At 44.7% G+C, this 20,037-nt stretch overlaps 1 protein-coding gene across 4 annotated transcripts in view; it reads right to left on the reverse strand.

Annotated features, from left to right (window-relative positions):
• Positions 1 to 1,927: 1,927 nt before the first annotated feature.
• LOC106609271 (Scm like with four mbt domains 2) overlaps positions 1,928 to 20,037 on the reverse strand; it is a 49,250-nt gene continuing 31,140 nt past the window's right edge. For 2 of the 4 annotated variants that reach the window (XM_014207879.3, XM_014207878.3), the window contains 15 exons: positions 19,840 to 19,937; positions 18,680 to 18,781; positions 18,319 to 18,549; positions 16,035 to 16,161; positions 15,836 to 15,949; positions 15,627 to 15,669; positions 14,874 to 14,941; positions 12,582 to 12,721; positions 11,900 to 12,009; positions 11,547 to 11,722; positions 11,406 to 11,450; positions 11,089 to 11,249; positions 10,324 to 10,596; positions 9,994 to 10,122; positions 1,928 to 5,563 (listed from right to left, as the gene is read on the reverse strand). In XM_014207879.3, the coding sequence (XP_014063354.1) occupies positions 5,423 to 5,563; positions 9,994 to 10,122; positions 10,324 to 10,596; positions 11,089 to 11,249; positions 11,406 to 11,450; positions 11,547 to 11,722; positions 11,900 to 12,009; positions 12,582 to 12,721; positions 14,874 to 14,941; positions 15,627 to 15,669; positions 15,836 to 15,949; positions 16,035 to 16,161; positions 18,319 to 18,549; positions 18,680 to 18,781; positions 19,840 to 19,937 (1,958 nt within the window). In that variant the 3' untranslated portion in view covers positions 1,928 to 5,422. The remainder of the gene's footprint in view (positions 5,564 to 9,993; positions 10,123 to 10,323; positions 10,597 to 11,088; positions 11,250 to 11,405; positions 11,451 to 11,546; positions 11,723 to 11,899; positions 12,010 to 12,581; positions 12,722 to 14,873; positions 14,942 to 15,626; positions 15,670 to 15,835; positions 15,950 to 16,034; positions 16,162 to 18,318; positions 18,550 to 18,679; positions 18,782 to 19,839; positions 19,938 to 20,037) is intronic. The other 2 variants (XM_014207881.3, XM_014207880.3) reach the window with 1 other exon arrangement.

The raw sequence follows: 20,037 nt of genomic DNA on the forward strand, positions 1-20,037 counted from the left end.
GTAGCACTCTCCTGGCATCCGCCAAACCCAGATTCGTCCGCCGGACTGCCAGATAGTAAAGCGTGATTCATCCCTCCAGAGAACGCGTTTCCACTGCCCCAGAGTTCAATTGGGCAGAGCTTTACACCACTCCAGCCGACGCATGGCATTGCGCATGGTGATCTTATGCTTGAGTTCCGGCTGCTCGCCCATGGAAACCCATTTCATGAAGCTCCCAACTTAGTTCTTGTGCTGAAGTTGCTTCCAGAGGCAGTTTAGAACTCATGCTGTGTTGCAACCGAGAACAGACACATTTTTTTCAGCACCTGGCGGTCCAGTTCTGTGTGCTTGTCTGGCCTACCACGTCATGGCTGAGCCATTGTTGCTCCTAGACCTTTCCACTTCACAGTGATAGCATTTACAGTTGACCGGGGTATCCCTAGCAGGGCAGAAATTCGACAAACTCACTTGTTGGAAAGACGGCATCCTATGACAGTGCCACATTGAAAGCCACTGAGCTCTTCAGTACGGCCATTCTACTGCCAATGTTTGTCTATGGAGATCGCATGGCTGTGTTCTCAATTTTATACACCTGTCAGCAACTGGTGTGGCTGAAATAGCCAAATCCACTAACTTGAAGGGGTGTCCACATACAGTACACTATATAAACAAAAGTATGTACATAAAGGTAGGGTAAAGTGACTAGGCATCAGGATAGATAAGAGTAAAATAGAGTAGCAGCAGCAAATTATGTGTAAAACCGTGTGTGTGCGCGAGCGAGTGTGCCTGCGTGTAATGTGTGTGTTGTGTCGTCCTGCGTGTGTGGGCGTATGTAGTTTACGTGAATGTGTGTGGGCATTGTGTGCAAGTGTCAATGTAGTGTGTGTGTGTGTGTGTGAGTGAGTGTGTATATTAACCAAGACATTTACTGAAAACGGTATAGCCTAATAATTCTCTCATTTGACTGTCGTGGCTCTCGCCGTCTTTATCTTTCTCTCTGAACGACCAGACCAGTGCTGTCGTGACCCAGATATAGGCCTGCTGCAATGGGAGTGCTGTAGTGTGAGAGCACATAGAGGTGGTTAACCACAAACACACATGGTTAACTCTTGTTCCTCTACGTGTTCTTTCCCAGGCCTGAACCGTCTATCACAGAGTCCTGACACACAATACTACTGCTCTATATGAATGGAGTTATTCAGGTTAAGACATGGAAAGGATCAAAGCCATTTAGAAGATGACAAAATACTGTAGTTGTCTGTAGTTGCCAGCTCTTACTCTTCATTTTGGGCTATTGTGTTCTCAAAAGATTTACTATTACATTCACTGTTAAAATACATTAACATCATTGACTGACTTCAGAAGATCGCCTGAAATTGGCACTTGTACATAAGTTTAAACAATTCTGCTTTTTTAATTTAAACCAGTTAAATAGTTGTTTACTCCTCTGCAATCAAAATGTATCCCGTTTGTTTTCAGATACAGCTGGGAAAAGGGAAAATCATGCAAAACAGACGTTAGAAATTGGGTTGCCAGGCAACCCTTTGAGGTAGCAGTTGATGAAACCGCTTTTCAGACTGGCTCAATCGAAAGTGTCAGAGTTGGTGTGGTGTATGTGCTATTAAATTAATTCAACTGTGCAGTAACAGAAAATTGGTGAAGCACGACTCGTCTTACTGCTGTGAAATACTCTCATCTGAATATGTACTGCCTGTATTCAGTTAAATGTATATTACATTAAGAACATGCTACAGTCTCGGAAATACAACAGGCTATTAGTCACTGGCTGTATGAAGAAACACAACGAAATCCAATCAGTCATGGAATGGTTATTACTACCTATGTACAGTACTTCCTGTGAGTTTATACATGGTTTGAAAAAAAACCCACTAAAAAACCCACCTTGATGAATTCTTAATCTCTATAAACACTAGAAAACAAAGCGTCATTACAAAAATCTGTAGAAATTTATTTTCTTATCAACACTTATCAAAAATATCTGCACCTCATTTTGCATAGATGGATACAATATATTTGACATGACTGTTTACATGATTGTTAAAACAACTTATTAAAAAGTGAAAAGGGTAAAAAGCTCAGGACTTTGGTCACATTGTAGATACTAGCAACAAACTATCTATTTCTAAGCAACAGACTATCTTTTGATAAGCAACTGCTCGCTAAGGTTAGGGTTAGGGTTAGGGTTAGGGTAAGGTTTAGAATAAGGGTTAGGGTTAGTAGGGTTAGGGTTAGGGTTAGGGTTAGGGTAAGGTTTAGAATAAGGGTAAGGGTTAGTAGGGTTAGTAGGGTTAGGGTAAGGTTTAGAATAAGGGTAAGGGTTAGTAGGGTTAGGGTTAGTAGGGTTAGGGTAAGGTTTAGAATAAGGGTAAGGGTTAGTAGGGTTAGGGTTAGTAGGGTTAGGGTAAGGTTTAGAATAAGGGTAAGGGTTAGTAGGGTTAGGGTTAGTAGGGTTAGGGTAAGGTTTAGAATAAGGGTAAGGGTTAGTAGGGTTAGGGTTAGGGTTAGGGTAAGGTTTAGAATAAGGGTTAGGGTGAGTAGGGTTAGGGTTAGGGTTAGGGTAAGGTTTAGAATAAGGGTAAGGGTTAGTAGGGTTAGGGTTAGGGTTAGGGTAAGGTTTAGAATAAGGGTAAGGGTGAGTAGGGTTAGGGTTAGGGTTAGGGTAAGGTTTAGAATAAGGGTAAGGGTTAGTAGGGTTAGGTTTAGAATAAGGGTTAGTAGGGTTAGGGTTAGGGTAAGGTTTAGAATAAGGGTAAGGGTGAGTAGGGTTAGGGTTAGGGTAAGGTTTAGAATAAGGGTAAGGGTTAGTAGGGTTAGGGTTAGGGTTAGGGTAAGGTTTAGAATAAGGGTAAGGGTTAGTAGGGTTAGGGTTAGGGTTAGGGTAAGGTTTAGAATAAGGGTAAGGTTAGTAAGGTTAGTAGGGTTAGGTTTAGAATAAGGGTAAGGGTTAGTAGGGTTAGGGTTAGAATAAGGGTAAGGGTTAGTAGGGTTAGTAGGGTTAGGGTTAGAATAAGGGTAAGGGTTAGTAGGGTTAGTAGGGTTAGGGTTAGAATAAGGGTAAGGGTTAGTAGGGTTAGGGTTAGGGTAAGGGTAAGGTTTAGAATAAGGGTAAGGTTTAGAATAAGGGTTAGGGTTAGTAGGGTTAGGGTTAGAATAAGGGTTAGTAGGGTTAGGGTTAGGGTAAGGTTTAGAATAAGGGTAAGGGTTAGTAGGGTTAGGGTTAGTAGGGTTAGGGTAAGGTTTAGAATAAGGGTAAGGGTTAGTAGGGTTAGGGTTAGTAGGGTTAGGGTAAGGTTTAGAATAAGGGTAAGGGTTAGTAGGGTTAGGGTTAGGGTAAGGTTTAGAATAAGGGTTAGGGTGAGTAGGGTTAGGGTTAGGGTTAGGGTAAGGTTTAGAATAAGGGTAAGGGTTAGTAGGGTTAGGGTAAGGTTTAGAATAAGGGTAAGGGTGAGTAGGGTTAGGGTTAGGGTTAGGGTAAGGTTTAGAATAAGGGTAAGGGTTAGTAGGGTTAGGTTTAGAATAAGGGTTAGTAGGGTTAGGGTTAGGGTAAGGTTTAGAATAAGGGTAAGGGTGAGTAGGGTTAGGGTTAGGGTTAGGGTAAGGTTTAGAATAAGGGTAAGGGTTAGTAGGGTTAGGGTTAGGGTTAGGGTAAGGTTTAGAATAAGGGTAAGGTTAGTAAGGTTAGTAGGGTTAGGTTTAGAATAAGGGTAAGGGTTAGTAGGGTTAGGGTTAGAATAAGGGTAAGGGTTAGTAGGGTTAGTAGGGTTAGGGTTAGGGTAAGGGTAAGGTTTAGAATAAGGGTAAGGTTTAGAATAAGGGTTAGGGTTAGTAGGGTTAGGGTTAGGGTTAGGGTAAGGTTTAGAATAAGGGTAAGGGTTAGTAGGGTTAGGTTTAGAATAAGGGTAAGGGTTAGTAGGGTTAGGGTTAGGGTAAGGGTAAAGTTTAGAATAAGGGTAAGGTTTAGAATAAGGGTTAGTAGGGTTAGGGTTACGGTTAGGGTAAGGTTTAGAATAAGGGTAAGGGTTAGTAGGGTTAGTAGGGTTAGGTTTAGAATAAGGGTAAGGGTTAGTAGGGTTAGGGTTAGGGTAAGGGTAAGGTTTAGAATAAGGGTAAGGTTTAGAATAAGGGTTAGGGTTAGTAGGGTTAGGGTTACGGTTAGGGTAAGGTTTAGAATAAGGGTAAGGGTTAGTAGGGTTAGTAGGGTTAGGTTTAGAATAAGGGTAAGGGTTAGTAGGGTTAGGGTTAGGGTTAGGGTAAGGTTTAGAATAAGGGTAAGGTTTAGAATAAGGGTAAGGGTTAGTAGGGTTATGGTTACGGTTAGGGTTAGGGTAAGGTTTAGAATAAGGGTAAGGTTAGTAGGGTTAGGGTTAGGGTAAGGTTTAGAATAAGGGTAAGGTTAGTAGGGTTAGGGTTAGGGTAAGGTTTAGAATAAGGGTAAGGGTTAGTAGGTAGTTGAAATGTTACTGATAGTCCATCTGTAGATGCTCTACAGGCTATCCAAATAAAGTGTTACCAGGATTTTTTACAACAACAAAAAATGCAGCAGACCCATTTCCCTATGCACACAAGAAAAAAAGGATAATTTAATAACAGGACTAAATTACTATTGACTGGAATAACTCATGAACATCCTTAAATACATATTTGAAACCAAAGACTTGAACATTTCAATAGCCTATCAACTCTAAATATATTTTTCTTACATCCAAATAAGATATCTATTCAATAAGGAATACAATAAATATTGCAAATATATTATTGTAGGTTACTAACCAATTTTCGTTAATCAAATATATTAACCTAATTTACTTAAATATAACAAAGAGGGAAAACATTGAAGAAATATTTAATAACATTTGTTCATAACTTAAAACGCTGTCAGGGCCATAGTCTCAAACAGCATGTAAAAAAAATAAGATTTTCCCAAAAAATAATCCTCGATTTCAAAATGTTACAAGAAAATAATCCTCAATTTCGATCAGTTTCTTCACAGATCTGTATTCCATATGGATTGACTCATATGTATCGTACTCAACTATTCACAGTTGACTGATCCTTCCACACAGTACTATGGAAATCTGAACCTTCAAACCCATCTCTGCCTGTTGTCGCAGATGATGGTGACGTCCTGAGCTCCGTATATGGGTAGCTCCTTCTCCGCTTCCTCCGACCTCACTTCCTTCTCTATGTGACATCAGTAATCCACGGAAAAGTGGCCAGGTAATCCATGTCCAGAATTTAGGAATTCCTAAGCGACAGCATTACCAGTTTTCCCACTTTCCTCAGAGCCTTCCAGACCAGGTAATCCAAGACTTGGCATTGATTGAAATCATGTCTCCTCCTCTTCCTCAGATGAAGGTGTACTGGGTCATCTCCAGACAGCCTGTGCCCTACAGGGTAAAGGTGCCAGGTGAGATGCCCAGGATCAGTTGGCGTACTGGGCATAGAAGGCCACCTTGACCCTCTCTATCTGGTGACACAGCTTGATGGCTGGACCCAGCTTCAGCTCCATACACTCCTGGACTGTGGGCAAGGTCAGCAACAACAACGCCTGGCCATCTATGTCCTGCAGAGAGAATGTGAGAATAAGATAAGAAAGAGATAATAAGGAGAGAGACAGAGACAGAGAATAAGGACAGAGACAGAGACAGATAATACGGACAGAGAGAGGAAAGGATGACAATGTTAATGATAACGTGAAGAGAGAGTCTGTATATCAAACAAGAAAGTGTATTGTTTTGGGGACGTGTGTGTGTCTGCATGTATTTCAGAGTGTGTGCAAGCCTGGCCTGCTGAGGAGTGACGGACTCCATCCTAGCTGGAGGGGTGCTCTCATCATATATATGAACATAGACAGGGCTCTAACTCCTCTAGCTCCACAATGAGATAGGGTGCAGGCCAGGCAGCAGGCTGTTAGCCAGACTGCTAGCTTAGTGGAGTCTGCCACAAGCACAGTCAGTGTAGTCAGCTCAGCTATCCCCATTGAGACCGTGTCTGTGCCTCGATCTAGGTTGGGCAAAACTAAACATGGCGGTGTTTCCGCCTTAGCAATCTCACTGGAATGAGGATCTCCTCCATTCCTGTCATTATTGAAAGAGATTGTGATATCTCACATCTCAAAATTGGGTTACTTAATGTTAGATCCCTCACTTCCAAGGCAGTTATAGTCAATGAACTAATCACTGATCATAATCTTGATGTGATTGGCCTGACTGAAACATGGCTTCAGCCTGATGAATTTACTGTGTTAAATGAGGCCTCTCCTCCTGGTTACACTAGTGACCATACCCCCCGTGCATCCGGCAAAGGCGGAGGTGTTGCTAACATTTACGATAGCAAATTTCAATTTACCCCCCCCCCCAAAATGACTGCGTTTTCATCTTTTGAGCTTCTAGTCATGAAATCTATGCAGCCTACTCAATCACTTTTTATAGTTACTGTTCACAGGCCTCCTGGGCCGCATACAGAATTCCTCACTGAGTTCCCTGAATTCCTATCGGACCTTGTAGTCACGGCAGATCATTTTCAAATTTTTGGTGACTTTGATATGGAAAAGTCCACAGACCCAATCCAAAAGGCTTTCGGAGCCATCATCGACTCAGTGGGTTTTGTCCAACATGTCTCCGGACCTACTCACTGCCACAGTCATACTCTGGACTTAGTTTTGTCCTGTGGAATAAATATTGTGGATCTTAATGTTTTTCCTCATAATCCTGGACTATTGGACCACATTTTATTACATTTGCAATCACAACAAATAATCTGCCTAGACCCCAACCAAGGATTATCAAAAGCCGAGCTATAAATTCTCGGACAACCCAAAGATTCTTGGATGCCCTTCCAGACTCCCTCCACCTACCCAAGGATGTCAGAGTACAAAAATTGGTTAACCACCTAACTGAGGAACTAAATTTAACCTTGCGTAATACCCTAGATGCAGTCGCACCCATAAAAACAAAAAACATTTGTCATAAGAAACGAGCTCCCTGGTATACAGAAAATACCCGAGCCCTGAAGCAAGCTTCCAGAAAATTGGAATGGAAATGGTGCCACACCAAACTGGAAGCCTTCCGACTAGTACCGTGCAGTATATCGAAGAGCCCTCACTGCTGCTCGATCATCCTATTTTTCCAACTAAATTGAGGAGTCCAAAATGTATTTTTGAAACTGTCACAAAGCTAACTAAAAAGAAGCATTCCCCAAGAGAGGATGGCTTTCACTTCAGCAGTGATAAATTCATGAACTTCTTCGATGAAAAGATCATGATCATTAGAAAGAAAATGATGGACTTTAAATCTGCGTGTTTCTCCAAAGCTCAGTTGTCCTGAGTCTGTACAACACTGCCAGGACCTATGATCAGGGGAGACGCTCAAGTTTTTTAATACTATATCTCTTGACACATTGATGAAAATAGTCATGGCCTCTAAACCATCAAGCTGCATACTGGACCCTATTCTGCGCTTGGCCCTCCTAGGTTGAACATAATAAACTGCTCTCTACCCACCAGATGTGTAGCGAACTCACTAAAAGTGGCAGTAATAAAGCCTCTTGACCCAGAAAATATCAAAAAAAATCATCCTATATCAAATCTCCCATTCGCAGTAACTCACTGCCTTTCTGAAGACAAACAATGTATACGAAACGCTTCAGTCTGGTATTAGACCCCATCATAGCACTGAGACCGCACTCGTGAAGGTGGTAAATTACCTTTTAAATCGCGTCAGACCGAGGCTCTGCATCTGTCCTCGTGCTCCTAGACCTTAGTGCTGCTTTTGATACGATCACCACATTCTTTTGCAGAGATTGGAAACCCAAATCGGTCTACACGGACAAGTTCTGGCCTGGTTTAGATATTATCTGACGGAAAGATATCAGTTTGTGTCTCTGGATGGTTTGTCCTCTGACAAATCAACTGTAAATGTCGGTGTTCCTCAAGGTTCCGTTTTAGGAGCACTATTGTTTTCACTATATATTTTACCTCTTGGTGGTGTCATTCGGAAACATCGTGTTAACTTTCACTGCTATGCGGACGATACACAGCTGTACATTTCGATGAAACATGGTGAAGCCCCAAAATTGCCCTCCCTCAGACATAAGAAAGTGAATGGCGGTAAATGTTTTACTTTTAAACTCGGAGAAAACAGAGATGCTGGTTCTAGGTCCCAAGAAACAAAGAGATCTTCTGTTGGATCTGACAATTAATCTTGATGGTTGTACAGTCGTCTCAAATAAAACTGAAAGACCTCGGCGTTACTCTGGACCCTGATCTCTCTTTTGACAAACATATCAAGACTGTTTCAAGGACAAGTTCTTTCCATCTTCGTAACATTGCAAAAATCTGAAACTTTGTCCAAAAATTATGCAGAAAAATTCATCCATGCTTGTCACTTCTACAGTAAATTAGACTACTGCAATGCTCTACTTTCCTGCTACCCGGAAATAAACTTCAGTAGGTGCTACACACGGCTACTAGAATCTTGACTAGAACCAAAAAAATGTGATCATGTTACTCCAGTGGTAGCCTCTCTACACTGGCTTCCTGTTAAGACTAGGGCTGATTTCAAGGTATTACTGCTAACATAGAAAGCATTACATGGGCTTGCTCCTACCCATCTTTTTCCGATTTGGTCCTGACGTACATACCTACACATACGCTACAGTCACAAGATGCAGGCCTCCTTATTGTCCCTAAGTAAACAGCTGGTGACCTGGCTTTCTACTATAGAGCTCAATTTTTATGGAATGGTCTGCCTATCTATGTGAGAGACGCAGGCTCGGTCTCGACCTTTAAGACTTTATTGAAGACTCATCTCTTCAGTAGGTCCTATGATTGAGTGTAGTCTGGCCCAGGGGTGTGAAGATGAACGGAAGGCACTGTTGCAACGAACCACCCTTGCTGTCTCTGCCTGGCCGGTTCCCCTCTCTCCACTGGGAGTCTTTGCCTCTAACCCTATTACGGGGGCTGAGTCACTGGCTTACTGATGCTTTTCCATGCCGTCCCTAGGAGGGGTGCGTCACTTGAGTGGGATGAGTCACTGACGTGATCTTCCTGTCCGTGTTGGCGCCCCACTCGGGTTCGTGCCGTGGGGGAGATCTTCGTGGGCTATACTTGGCCTTGACTCAGGGTAGTAAATTGGTGGTTGAAGATATCCCTTTAGTGGTGTGGGGGCTGTGCTTTGGCAAAGTGGGTGGGGTTATGTCCTGCCTGGTTGGCTCTATCCGCGGGTATCGTTGGACAGGGCCACAGTGTCTCCCGACCCCTCCTGTCACAGCCTCCAGTATTTATGCTGCAATAGTTTGTGTCGGGGGGATAGGGTCAGTCTGTTATATCTGGAGAATTAACATTTCTCCTGTCTTATCCGGTGTCCTGTGTGAATTTAAGTATGCTCCCTCTAATTCTCTCTCCCCCTCTTCTCTCGGAGGACCTGAGCCCTAGGACCATGCCTCAAGACTACCTGGCTTTAAGACTCCTTGCTGTCCCCAGTCCACCTGGTCGTGCTGCTGCTCTAGTTTCAACTGTTCTGCCTGCGGCTATAGGACCCTGACCTGTTCAACGGACGTGCTACCTTGTCCCGGACCTGCTGTTTTCAACTCTCTCTCTCTACCGCACCTGCTGTCTCTAACTCTGAATGATTGGCTATGAAAAGCCAACTGACATTTACTCCTGAGGTGCTGACCTGTTGCACCCTCTACAATTACTGTGATTATTATTATTTGACCATGCTGGTCATCTATGAATGTTTGAACATCTTGGCCATGTTTTGTTATAATCTCCACCCGGCACAGCCAGAAGAGGACTGGCCACCCTCAGAGCCTGGTTCCTCTCTAGGTTTCTTCCTAGGTTCCTGCCTTTCTAGAGAGTTTTTCCTAGCCACAATGCTTCTATATCTGCATTGCTTGCTGTTTAGGGTTTTAGGCTGTGTTTCTGTATAGCACTTTGTGACATCGGCTGATGTAAAAAGGGCTTTATAAATACATTTGATTGATTGTGTGTACCTGCTCCTGGAAGATCTTGGCGAGAGCAGCACAGTCGGTGGAGGTGATGAAGGTGACCACGTCTTCTACGGACCACTCCAGAGGGTTCCTCTCCAACACCAGCTGGCACTCCGCCTCACTACACTCCACCTGGAGGACCACAGGACACATGGCCACAAAGATCAATCTACATACAGGACCTTTATCGACTTGATATGACAGCCGGACGCCATTCACTGACCATATCTGGGCCACCTGGCCACCAGGGAGCCAAAGAACCCATCAAATACTAAATCACATCTTCATTATTGTGGGTGTGTGTGTGTCTCTGCGTGTAGCGTTCTCTCTCACCTGCATCTCCTGTCTCTTGGGTGGGTGGTACTTGCTCTCCTGGCTATATGACAGGGACCGAGTGCTCCGCCTCCTGCTTTCAGAACCCTCGCGGCTGCTCGAAGCTACGCCGGTATGGGTGGCCCTGCGTAGCGTCACGGCGCGCCGCGGCCGGCTGTTAGCCACCTCCACAGAGGACGTGTCTGTGTGGTCCTCGCGCGGCTCAGAGCTGGTGCCTTCTTCACTGCCCGACTGCAACATAAGATCATCTTCGTCCTCGTCTTCATCACTGTCCTGTAGGGAGTTATAGGGTCAATCTTAGTGCAGTGTCAATCAAGTCCATTATATAATAGAGAGAAAGACACACGAAGAGAGAGAGGAGAGAGAGCGAGAGAAAAACATGAAAAGAAAGAAAGAGAGAAGAGCCAGTTCGAGAAGAGACACGCGAGAGAGAGACACGAAAAGAGAGATAGAGAGAGGAGACACAAGAGAGACACGAGAGAGAGACGCGAGAGACACAGAGACACGGAGAGAAAGAGAAACATGAAAATAGAGAAAGAGAAACACACAAAAAGAGAGAGACACACCGAGAAAAAGAGAGCAAGAGAGAGCGAGAGAGAAAGAGAGAAAGACACACGAAGAGTGAGAAAATGACACATGGAGAGAGAGAGAGAGAGAGAGAGAGACACGGAGCAAGAGAGCGAGAAAGAAAATGAAAGAGAGGGGGAGGGGAACACAGCCTTCACTCTTACACACAAGAGAAATAGAGGGAGATCTCTGTCAGACCTGTGGTGAACCTGCAGGAGTGTAGTCCACTGCAGACGAGCGCCGTTTCTTCTGCACAAAGATGGCCTTCCTCTTCTTCCTGCGTCGTGTGGGTTTGGCCTCCAGACTCTCCTCTCCTCCAAACGGCTTAGACAGCTTCTTCTTCTTACCGTAGTAATACGCTGGGGACAGAACACTCAACACAGTTCATATGGGCTCAATTCTGATGCAGGTTAGCTATTTATTTAAAGGGGGTTTAATCAAACAAATGGCTGTGTGTATTTTCGTGTGTGTGTGTGTGTGTGTGTGTGTTTTTTGTGACAGACACACAAACTCACACTTGTAGAAAATTACTGTATTTGTTCGCGCACGCACACACCAACCTACAAACATATATGAAGTTGATCTTAGTTCCCATTAACAGAAACCCACACATGAACACACAAGTAGAGTAACCACACCTACACACACACACTCACTATATTTGGTCTTCGTCTGCACGGAGCAGTTCTCAGGACACTGGTCTGTGACTTGGACGGGGCTGAAGAGGTTGGGACAGCACTGCAGCTTCACACACACTTTGCGACAGAAGTCTGGGATCTGCTCTGCCAGACGCACGATCCGAATGGACGATCGATACGTCTTCCCTTTGTATCTAAGGAGCGGAGAGAAACAGTGTCAGCTCGGGCCAATGGGATTGTTCATACAGGACCTTAAACTCAGGATGTTCACCAGGAGCGTGTTCTGGTCTGATGTGGCTTGTCTTGTGACTTAAAAATGGGTCCTAAATTGTCGCTCCAATCCCGGTCGAGCTCCTCCAGGTGGGACTCACTTGGCTTTGAGGGTCTCCTCGTGGCAGTCCCAGTGCTGGTCTTCCACATCCTGTAGCTCCCTCAGGACTCGCCCAGGCTTGTAGGCCGCATTGATCAACATGCTCAGCACCTGCACGGAGACACACAGGAGAACACACTTTCTTTAAAAAAACATTGTCATTGTTTTCTCCCTAGTTGTGAAGTGAAGTTTTTTAACCTTTATTTAACTAGGCAAGTCAGTTAAGAACAAAAACCAGTAGAACACAAACACACGAACCATCAAACACACTCAAATGAGCAAGGACACCCATTCACACACTCTCACTAGGGGGTATCTAGGGAAATTAAAGGCTGTTTTTGCTGAGTTACTGTGTGTGTGTGTGTGTGTGTGTGTGTGTGTGTGTGTGTGTGTGTGTGTGTGTGTGGTGGGTGTGTGTGTGTGTGTGTGTGTGTGTGTAAACAGAAATGACTGACAGTTCACATTAAACTGAAGCTGCTGCTGAGAGACCGCAGGTGGTTAACAAGACATTTCCTTCTCTCCTCCCTCCCTCCCTCCCTCCCTCCCTCTCCAGTCCTTTAATTAGGCATATGCCTCTCCACCTCCTCCAGAGTCTGTTAGTTTTTCTGATCCCATAGGACTCTGGTCAAAACTAGTGGGAATAGATTGGGATGCAACCAGTATGTTGATGTTTCTCTACTTACCTCTTTGAGGACCAGAGTGCATTTCCCCGGCCCTACAGCCTGTGGCAGCTCAGCGATGCGCCCCTTGTTTAGGTAAGGGCCAGAGAAACAGCGGTGGTTCACATAGATCCTGGAGCAACAGTATCTCCCATTGGCTGAGCCTGGGGAGGAGAGAGATAAGCATCATGGGACATCAGACAATCCTCCAATGACAGACAGGTATAAGATTGTCAGGCAGCCTATCAAGTTCAATCTCTTGATAGACTATATAGAAGTCCAATTATTTTTTTCACTATCAGAATTGGGCTTTGTTTAGACAGGTTTTCTTACTAATTGGCCTTTTGACCGATCAGATCAGCTCTGAAAAAGATCTGATGTGACTGTTCAAAAGACAAATGAGTGGAAAAAAAACATCAGAATTGGGCTGCCTGTGTAAAAGCAGCCTAACACTTACATTAGGTATTACTTGTTCTGAAACTCCACTGGCTTGTTAATGAGGCTTGTATTGGAGGTGTGCTGTACATAATGTTGTGTGATGCCACACCTCAGTTTACACTTTGTTACTCATACACCTGGAAGTGCACAGCTCCGGTTGAATAGTAATTAGACTAATGATAAATATGCATGAGTGGAACTTAGGACATGCATCTCTTATGGACATAATAGTGATGCACCTCCCCCCCCCCCCCACACACACACACACACACCCTTAAAAAATAAACAGAACATTGGCCGTGTAAAATGTTGAGACGAGTGCTAACAGAAGTGTTATATTGATTAATATGTAGAAGTTTGCTAGAACGCAACACTTTTCTGAGACAAGCTGTGAGATACCAATCAGCGATTGTGAAGAACAACTGTTGTACAGACGAATGTTGTTTGCTCATCAATATGAATCTGCTTTGAAACAGGTGTGGCTAACGCACACACACTCTGTTTGCAGGGCTTTTCCATGTTAATCATTATCATTAACTCTCATCTTCATTAATAGATGTAAATAAATCATTACATACAGTTGAAGTGGGAAGTTCACATACACCTTAGCCAAATACATTTCAACTCAGTTTTTCACAATTCCTGACATTTAATCCTAGTAAAAATTCCCTGTCTTAGGTCAGTTAGGATCACTGCTTTATTTTAAGACTGTAAAATGTCAGAATAATAGTAGAGAGAATGATTTATTTAAGCTTTTACTTATTTCATTTGCGACCAAGCTTTAATTTCCTGACTGATGTCTTGAGATGTTGCTTCAATATATCCACATCATTTTCCTTCCTCATGACGCCATCTATTTTGTGAAGTGCACCAGTCCCTCCTGCAGCAAAGCACCCCGACAACATGATGCTGCCACCCCCGTGCTTCACGGTTGGGATGGTGTTCTTCGGCTTGCAAGCATCCCCCTTTTTCCTCCAAACATAACGAAGGTCATTATGACCAAACAGTTCTATTTTTGTTTCATCAGACCAGAGGACATTTCTCCCAAAAGTACGATCTTTGTCCCCATGTGCAGTTGCAAAACGTAGTCTGGCTTTTTTATGGCAGTTTTGGAGCAGTGGCTTCTTCCTTGCTGAGTGGCCTTCAGGTTATGTCGATATAGGACTCGTTTTACTGTGGATATAGATACTTTTGTACTGGTATCCTCCAGAATCTTCACAAGGTCATTTGCTGTTGTTCTGGGATTGATTTGCACTTTTCGCACCAAAGTACGTTCATCTCTAGGAGACAACGCGTCTCCTGCCTGAGCGGTATGACGGCTGCGTCGTCCCATGGTGTTTATACTTCCGTACCATTGTTTGTACAGATGAACATGGTACCTTCAAGCGTTTGGAAATTGCTCCCAAGGATGAACCAGACTTGTGGGGGTCTACAATTTTTTTCTGCGGTCTTTTGATTTTCCCATGATGTCAAGCAAAGAGGCACTGAGTTTGAAGGTAGGCCTTGAAATACCTCCACAGGTACACCTCCAATTGACTCAAATTATGTCAATTAGCCTATCAGAAGCTTCTAAAGCCATTACATAATTTTCTGGAATTTTCCAAGCTGTTTAAAGGTACAGTCAACTTAGTGTATGTAAACTTCTGACCCACTGGAATTGTGATACAGTGAATTATAAGTGAAATAATCTGTCTGTAAACAATTGTTGGAAAAATTACTTGCGTCATGCACAAAGTAGATGTCCTAACCGACTTGCCAAAACTATAGTTTGTTAACAAGACATTTGTGGAGTGGTTGAAAAACGAGTTTTAATGACTCCAACCTAAGTGTATGTAAACTTCCGACTTCAACTGTATTTGAATTATGAATCGTGTTTACCTGTATCCATGGCAACGGGCTCACAGAGGTTGAGAGGGATTATCTCCACGGGTTGTGGCGGAACCAACCTACAGACGGAATATCAATCAATCCATGAACCAATCAATCAATCAAGTGAACAGCCAAGCCATCCAATCATTCAATCAACGATACAGCCATTTAAGACCCAGTCCGATTTAGCTTAGTGTGATACGTGTCCTTCCCTTAACAGAACTGAACAACAATGGATTGAGGGATTATTGATGAATGAGTCCCTTGGGTGAGAGATATGGTAAAAGAGGTTAGATGAGAGAGGTTGACAAAGTGTTACTGAAAGCCTCATATGTCGTCTCTGAACGACCACTACCCTGATCCTTCAGAGCTGCGTTTCCCAGCCGCGACTGAAACATGTCATTTGTCAATATAATAAATCTGTCCACTGAAAAAAAAAAAGAGGCAATTTCCAAGTGAACAGCTAGCTACTGTTTCGGGGGGGGAAGGCTATGGTTTGAGAGAGAGGGGCCTTGAGGCTTTTTAAGGGTATCTACTTGAGTGTGTTCTCCATCTAGGAGGTTGTATTGTAAAGTATAGGCCATGCATTTCTGTGGCTGCTGAAATGGCTTGGCAATGCATTGATTTGTTTTTAGAGTGGAATAGCAATCTGTGTGATGGAACTGTTAAAGTGCTGGATGGGGCTTTTCAAGAAGGGAATGGAACAGTGAGGGTTTTAAATTGGAGTGGTTCTCTGTAGTTTTGGAGCATCAGCGAACTTACTGCTTCTCTGGCTGGACGACGGCTATCTTCTTCTGCTGCTGGCCTGCAATCAACACAAAATAATAGGGTTTGCACTGTGTGTGTGTGTGTGTGTGTGTGTGTGTGTGTGTGTGTGTGTGTGTGTGTGTGTGTGTGTGTGTGTGTGTGTGTGTGTGTGTGTGTGTGTGTGTGTGTGAGAGAGAGAGAGCGAGAGATGTGGGGATACTTACAGACAGGCTTCAGTGGTGGAGTCAAGAGGTAAGCATTGGTTTCACACCATCCTACAGGAAAGATGTCCATGGACTCCACATCCACAATACATTCAGGGACGGACTTAGGCAGGCCTGGAGAGGGACAAAAGACCATGGGGTAAGACAGCTGTCCACACACACACACACACACATACACACACACACACACAGGTCTCACCTTCCAGTCTGAGCCACAGCAGGCGACCCTTGACCTGTGTGATCTGAGCCACACACACCTCGGTGGGCCTGACAGGGTTAACGGCCTCCAGCCACATGTCTTTAGCGAAGCCTCGGCTCTGCCACGCCTACACACGCAGACAGACAGCCAATGGGATAAACAGTAGACATAACAATGGATCCTTCTGACAAGACTTAAGCCACACTGTATAATCGTTCATTTAAAAAGGTGCAATATGCAGACATTTCCTGGTTGCTAAAATTCTAATAGTTCACCTAATTTCATTTTGTGACAAAACAAGCAGTCATTGTGTACAGAATCATTGTACCATCTAAACCGTTGTGAAATATACTGCTCAAAAAAATAAAGGGAACAACACATCCTAGATCTGAATGAAAGAAATAATCTTATTAAATACTTTTTTCTTTACATGGTTGAATGTGCTGACAACAAAATCACACAAAAATAATCAATGGAAATCCAATTTATCAACCCATGGAGGTCTGGATTTGGAGTCACACTCAAAATTAAAGTGGAAAACCACACTACAGGCTGATCCAACTTTGATGTAATGTCCTTAAAACAAGTCAAAATGAGGCTCAGTAGTGTGTGTGGCCTCCACGTGTCTGTATGACTTCCCTACAACGCCTGGGCATGCTCCTGATGAGGTGGCGGATGGTCTCCTGAGGGATCTCCTCCCAGACCTGTACTAAAGCATCCGCCAACTCCTGGACAGTCTGTGGTGCAACGTGGCGGTGGATGGAGCGAGACATGATGTCCCAGATGTGCTCAATTGGATTCAGGTCTGGGGAACGGGTGGGCCAGTCCATAGCATCAATGCCTTCCTCTTGCAGGAACTGCTGACACACTCCAGCCACATGAGGTCTAGCATTGTCTTGCATTAGGAGGAACCCAGGGCCAACTGCACCAGCATATGGTCTCACAAGGGGTCTGAGGATCTCATCTCGGTACCTAATGGCAGTCCGGCTACCTCTGGCGAGCACATGGAGGGCTGTGCGGCCCCCAAAGAAATGCCACCCCACACCATGACTGACCCACCGTCAAACCGGTCATGCTGGAGGATGTTGCAGGCAGCAGAATGTTCTCCACGGCGTCTCCAGACTCTGTCACGTCTGTCACATGCTCAGTGTGAACCTGCTTTCATCTGTGAAGAGCACAGGGCGCCAGTGGCGAATTTGCCAATCTTGGTGTTCTCTGGCAAATGCCAAATGTCCTGCACGGTGTTGGGCTGTAAGCACAACCCCCACCTGTGGACGTCGGGCCCTCATACCACCCTCATGGAGTCTGTTTCTGACCGTTTGAGCAGACACATGCACATTTGTGGCCTGCTGGAGGTCATTTTGCAGGGCTCTGGCAGTGCTTCTCCTGCTCCTCCTTGCACAAAGGCGGAGGTAGCGGTCCTGCTACTGGGTTGTTGCCCTCCTACGGCCTCCTCCACGTCTCCTGATGTACTGGCCTGTCTCCTGGTAGTGCCTCCATGCTCTGGACACTACGCTGACAGACACATCAAACCTTCTTGCCACAGCTCGCATTGATGTGCCATCCTGGATGAGCTGCACTACCTGAGCCACTTGTGTGGGTTGTAGACTCCGTCTCATGCTACCACTAGAGTGAAAGCACCGCCAGCATTCAAAAGTCACCAAAACATCAGCCAGGAAGCATAGGAACTGAGAAGTGGTCTGTGGTCACCACCTGCAGAACCACTCCTTTATTGGGGGTGTCTTGCTAATTGCCTATAATTTCCACCTGTTGTCTATTCCATTTGCACAACAGCATGTGAAATTTATTGTCAATCAGTGTTGCTTCCTAAGTGGACAGTTTGATTTCACAGAAGTGTGATTGACTTGGAGTTACATTGTGTTGTTTAAGTGTTCCCTTTATTTTTTGAGCAGTGTATATTTTCCTTAACCCAAAATATTGTATTTTCAGCTGTTTGAAGCTGGTGTAAAAAAACTAAAGCTGTGAACACCAGTGCACATAGAACAGACCCAGGGCTTCTTAGACTTGCTTTCAATGATAATGACAGATCTATGACTGACATTTCTATGTGAATTTGGTCGGGTCGTCTAAAAAGTGACATAATGCAGCTTTAAGGGGGGTGGGCACAGGGACGACAAGAGGGAGGAAGAGAGGGGGAGGAGAGGGATGGAGAGAAGGATGAGGACAGTGGGGAGAAGAGGCATGGAGAGAGGGAAGAGGAGAGGGATGGAGAGAGAAGGATGAGGCAAGGAACTGAAGGAGGAAGGAATCAAAAGTATCTTACGTCGGGGAAGCATGCATCGGGGGCGGTCTCAGTCCCGCTCTGTTTCAGGTAGTCCGCCCAATCAAAGTCCTGGCTCAGGTAGCCCCTGGGCCGCTCTAGACCAATCCCATTCTTCAGACACCACTGGACGGGGAGGATGCCCGGCGACTCCGAATGGCACACCAGGGACTGGGGTGTGGCCTCTGGAGTGAGGTCATCCACTGTGACCTGGAAGTAGTGCTCATTGTAGACCTATAGAGAGCCATTATTACCATAGCTGCATTAACACATCGAAACACTTTTAAGGGTATGGCTAGGTTGGATACTGTTTGGTGGGGTTTGATAGAGTTGGCTAAGGTTTGAGATGGTCAGGTAGGCCCACCTGTGTGACAGATACAGGGCAGATGTGGAACGGTTCCGACGGCGACACCATCTCCAGCTTCATCCCCGTCCTGAAGGAGTGTTTGGTCAGGTCTGCATGGTCCTGAAACAACCGGGTGGAAAACACACACGTCTTTTAATGATCACTGCAAACAGCCTTTGTTAACAAACACTAAGCAGTGGGGCTAGGCTATATAATTAAAATGTTATTACTTTGCTATTACTGACTAGTCTGCTCAACCGCCCAAATATGCTCTGAGTTAGATCAAATAATGGCTATGTGAGTGTAACTAACTGTCTGTGACAGGTGTGTTTGACCTATAGGGACAGATAGAGCTAGCTAGCGTGGCCCTTTGAATCCCACTGCCGGCGAGCCCATCAGACAGATCCAGCCAGATCACTGTCGTCTGTACGACAGGTACACACCCAGACTTAAGAGGGGCGTGGGAAAGACAGCAGCTTATCACCACACACACACACACCATAAACCACCCACACAGTAAAACACAACCACACAATAAAACACAACCACACAATAAAACACACCCACAGATAGGAGGAGAGGTGTCTGAGCCACGTAGCATAAACATTTTACAGTGACATTTGAGTTATTCAGCAGACGCTCTTATGCAGAGTGACTTACAGATGGTGCTCTCATCTTAAGATAGCTCGGTGAGACAACACATCACAGTCGTAGCAAGTACATTTTCCCTCAACAAAGTAGTTACTCGCAAAAGTCAGTGCTTTTGTTTACCATGGGATTTATTTATGATACTCTTTAAAGTATCATTAAAAAACAGTGTTTTTTTGGGGGGGGGGGGGGGGGGGCAGTGACTCCGCTGTCCTGACATTAAGGGGAAGCTAGTTTGACCATTGGGGAGCCAGGACAGAGAAGAGTTTTGACTGGGTTGAGTGGAATCTGATAACAACATGATATTGTCTGTTGAATGACTGATTGGAACTCAGGGGTTTGACTACATTAATTAAGTGAGTATTTGATTTGTGTAACTGTTAATCCACCAGCCCCACATGGCCTGATAGCACACACAGTAAGAATGGTCACGGGAACTGACGAACGTGCACAAGAGTACACATGAAGTCGGTTGTGTGTAGAAGTACTTCCTGTGTCACAGGGCTACTTCCTGTGTGGCTGACCCTCACCTTAAACACCTCCAGGGGCAGTGGGTTCTGCTGGGCCTCGCTCCGCGCCACCTCCAGGGCCTCCTGCCACTCAAGGGCGCTCTTCAGGCCACGCAACTCTGAGACGAGAGAGAGATGACAGTCAGAATATGACTCTGAAACTCAGCATCAAATTAAAGACCTTACAAATCTCTCCCAACTGTTTATTTAAAGGGATGA

This window comes from Salmo salar, chromosome 07 (genome assembly GCF_965601325.2).
Source record: "Salmo salar chromosome 07, fSalSal1, whole genome shotgun sequence".
In the NCBI taxonomy this organism is placed as follows: Eukaryota; Metazoa; Chordata; class Actinopteri; order Salmoniformes; family Salmonidae; genus Salmo; species Salmo salar.